Raw genomic sequence first — 3,320 nt, forward strand, 5'->3', positions numbered from 1 at the left:
CTGGCAGTTCCTCAACATACCACCTTCTGTGCGAGGAAAAAAACCTTTAAATTTGTCAAGATTTGCTTCCTGGGTTGGAGACCTGTAAGCAGTGGTGTACCATATGAGTTGGTGTTGGAACTTTTGTTGTAAATTATTTACATAAACAATTTGGATGTGAATGTACAAAGACATCATTAGGAACACATCTGATGTTACTAGAATAGGTGATGTGGTAGATGGTGTAGAAGTTTACGAAAGCCTTTAAAGCTTCCCCTTTCACCTTCAAAATAGGCCTTCTACTTTAGACTCCCTTACCCTGGTAAAAGACAGAAATCCATCTAATTTATTATTAATTAAATAAATAACATTCATGCGCTCTTTGTAACTGATGTGTTGCCACCACTCAGTTGAGCTCAAATTTAAAACGTAAATTCATCTAGCCCAGGGACAAAGACATTGGGCCAAAAGTTAGCCAAAATTTGGAAGAATATATGAATGCAAGAGGTTTAACAGAAATCTGTGAGTCAAATGCATTGTTTTAAATAGTAATACTGATGTGACACATGTGACAAGAATACAGGAAATTCTTTCTATCCATCTTCAGCAATTTTTGATGGTTTCAGCAATAGTCAGCTGCTTATTCTAAAACCCTGGCACCACCCTGTGTGAATTTCTGATGTGAGACCTACCAGTTACTTGTATTAGACAGCAAGAATATTTGCCTGAATATCAAGGAGCTGATGACTATTGTTTTAATGTGCTGCATTGATGAATTCCACCTCAGACATCAGCTGTAAAATGTCACCTCCACAGACCAGTATTGAAGTGGCCTGTTCAGTAGATCACTTGATCCTCAAATTGTCCAAATGTGATACAAGGCATTTTAATTTCAACCAAGCAAAATCCCCCAGGCACCAGAATCTCATGTGTGGAATCTGTGGACAGAACAAAAGTTAACTTTCCTACCAGAAATCCTCTCCCAAGGACTGTTGGCACACAAGAATTTTTTTTACCAGTTTCCAAAAAGCTTGATCGAGACAGCAACTGAATATCTTTAACTTTTATTTTTCCCATTGACATGTCTCCAAAGTGGCAAGTTTTTGTACAAAAACATTCCATGCTAACTCATGAAAATTCAATAAGAAACAGCTATCAACTTCCTAACAATTTGCCATTAAAAAAACTGTTAGCTTAATGTTGTACTACTTATAGTAGGACAGTACTAAAGTTTCAACTGTAGACTTCTCACTTAATGCAGAGGCCATACTCCGAACCAGCATACAGTGGTTTACTGGCTGAGTGGCACTAGATTTACATTGAAAACAGTTTGTCAGATATCAATATAACCCACAATATAACTAGATAAGTGTACAATTGACGGGGATGGACTGCACCATTCCCCCCGGATCAATGTTCTTTAATGTTTTGCACTCATTAAAACAGTCATATCTGTAACAGAATATACAAAGTCAAACTGTTGCTCACGAATGCAATCTCCAGAAATGTGGCGTTTTCCCCAACCAGCTGAAACTACAGCGCATTTCCCAGCCTACTAAAAAATCAATTGGATCGTTGTTCCCTATTTAAATCAGTAATGTGGCCCCATAAAACCTCGAGAATAAAATAGAAAATGCTCCCACTTCCAAAATTGATGTCTGACTAAAGACGAAAATGTTACAATGCAGTTACTCAGCCAGATACCCTGGCGGTCCTAAAGATTACTGCGGGCAGGGGAAAAGGAGGACTTGGAGCACATTGCCGACACACTTGAGCATTGAATGTCTCTGCACAAGGCGAGTACGCCATTTTAAAACCAGAACAGAGCAAACAAAAATCAGCAGCTAATGCAACGCCCGGGCACTGGGAGAGGCAGCACTGAGCTGCTGGGCTATTATGCGGAGATCAATGGATCTACATCCTTAATAGTCAAAAATAAACAAAAATAACAAAAGCTATTGGGAAATTATTGTGGGAAAGAAACACTGCTAAGGGACTAATTAAGTTCGGAATTTAGGAAAAGGTCCGACAAACCCTCCCCCCGCCCCGCCGTTGCTGTGAGAAACCTTTACTGCAACAAAGGATGGGAATACGAGTGGACGGAGAATTAGACAGCGTCCCGAAGAAGCGAGATTGAATTCAAGAGATTAGACGGCGTTCGCCCCAAAAAAAAGTCCCTTCAGAAACAGCAAGTGGTCGAGGATCACGGTGACCTGGAAAGCACAGCCGGCGGTGGGCTTCTATCTGTTGGTAGCGTACCGATCGTAGTTATTACCACGGGACCCCCGGGAGTAGCCGCCGCCCGACTTGGAGTCGTAATGCCGGTAGCCGCCATAACCGCCGCTTCCGCTACCGTAACCACCTCCGCTGTAGCCTCCGCTGCTGTAGCCACCGCCGCCGCCGTAACCTCCGTATCCGCCACCACCGTATCCGCCTCCACCGTAGCCACCGCCGCTTGAGTAACTGTTGCCCCGTCGGTAGCCGCCTCGACCTCCTCCGTAACCGCCGTCACCCGATTTCTTCTCAGCGTGGTCCACCCGGATCTGGCGGCCATCTAGAGACTTGCCGTTCATTGCCTGTAAGGCCTCGGAGGCATCCTCCGGGTTCTCGAAGGTGATGAAGCCGAAGCCGCGGGACGTCATGGTGACCTTGTCCTTGATCACCCGGGTGTCAACGATCTCGCCGTACTTGGAGAAAACGGCTTCCAGGGCCTGCTCGTCCGTCTCAAAGCTCAGTCCGCCGACGAATAACTTTCGTTCGTCGCACATATTGTTGTTTTGGCGGGGCTTCGTCTGAAAACAACCAACGAGCTCCGCAGCACTGCCAAACGTAAATGCGCACCCACCGGAAGCGGGCCCGTTTATATAGTGGTTCTGTGCACCGCCTCAAAACGACTTCTGCGCCACAAAGGCCACGGAGTTAGGTTCCGGTACCCACGTTGTGCAGAGAATTCCTGCACACGTGACCGCTGTTACAGGGACAATAACTACGATACTTAGAATGAACACAACAACTGATCCACCAGGGCTCTTCATAGTGTGAAAGTGCAAATTGTCCAAACCTTGGCCCATAGCATGAAGCGAAATCTAAAAACCAGAGCTTCAGCCCTTCATTGTGTGAATATTGCTACTCATTTCGACCTCATCACTTCTTCCCATTCTATCAAAGAATTTTTGTCTCCAGAGGGCACCACTTCATCCATATTCCAGTTTGGGAATGAACATTTTAAAGCACAGCACCAGTACCTTGGTCTGTAGAATCAGATGAATAAACTGTTGTAGGTGAACAACTCAGTTGCTATACACAGTGCAGCAGCAAGAAGTATCATTCATGCACTCATA

At 44.6% G+C, this 3,320-nt stretch overlaps 1 protein-coding gene across 1 annotated transcript; it reads right to left on the minus strand.

Annotated features, from left to right (window-relative positions):
• Positions 1-1,027: 1,027 nt before the first annotated feature.
• On the minus strand, positions 1,028-2,852 carry LOC132400985 (cold-inducible RNA-binding protein-like). The gene has a single exon (XM_059982646.1). The coding sequence runs from the start codon at positions 2,745-2,747 to the stop codon at positions 2,220-2,222; it is 528 nt and encodes a 175-aa protein (XP_059838629.1). The 5' UTR covers positions 2,748-2,852; the 3' UTR covers positions 1,028-2,219.
• Between the last annotated feature and the right edge of the window lie 468 nt (positions 2,853-3,320).

This window comes from Hypanus sabinus, chromosome 10 (assembly GCF_030144855.1).
Source record: "Hypanus sabinus isolate sHypSab1 chromosome 10, sHypSab1.hap1, whole genome shotgun sequence".
NCBI lineage: Eukaryota > Metazoa > Chordata > Chondrichthyes > Myliobatiformes > Dasyatidae > Hypanus > Hypanus sabinus.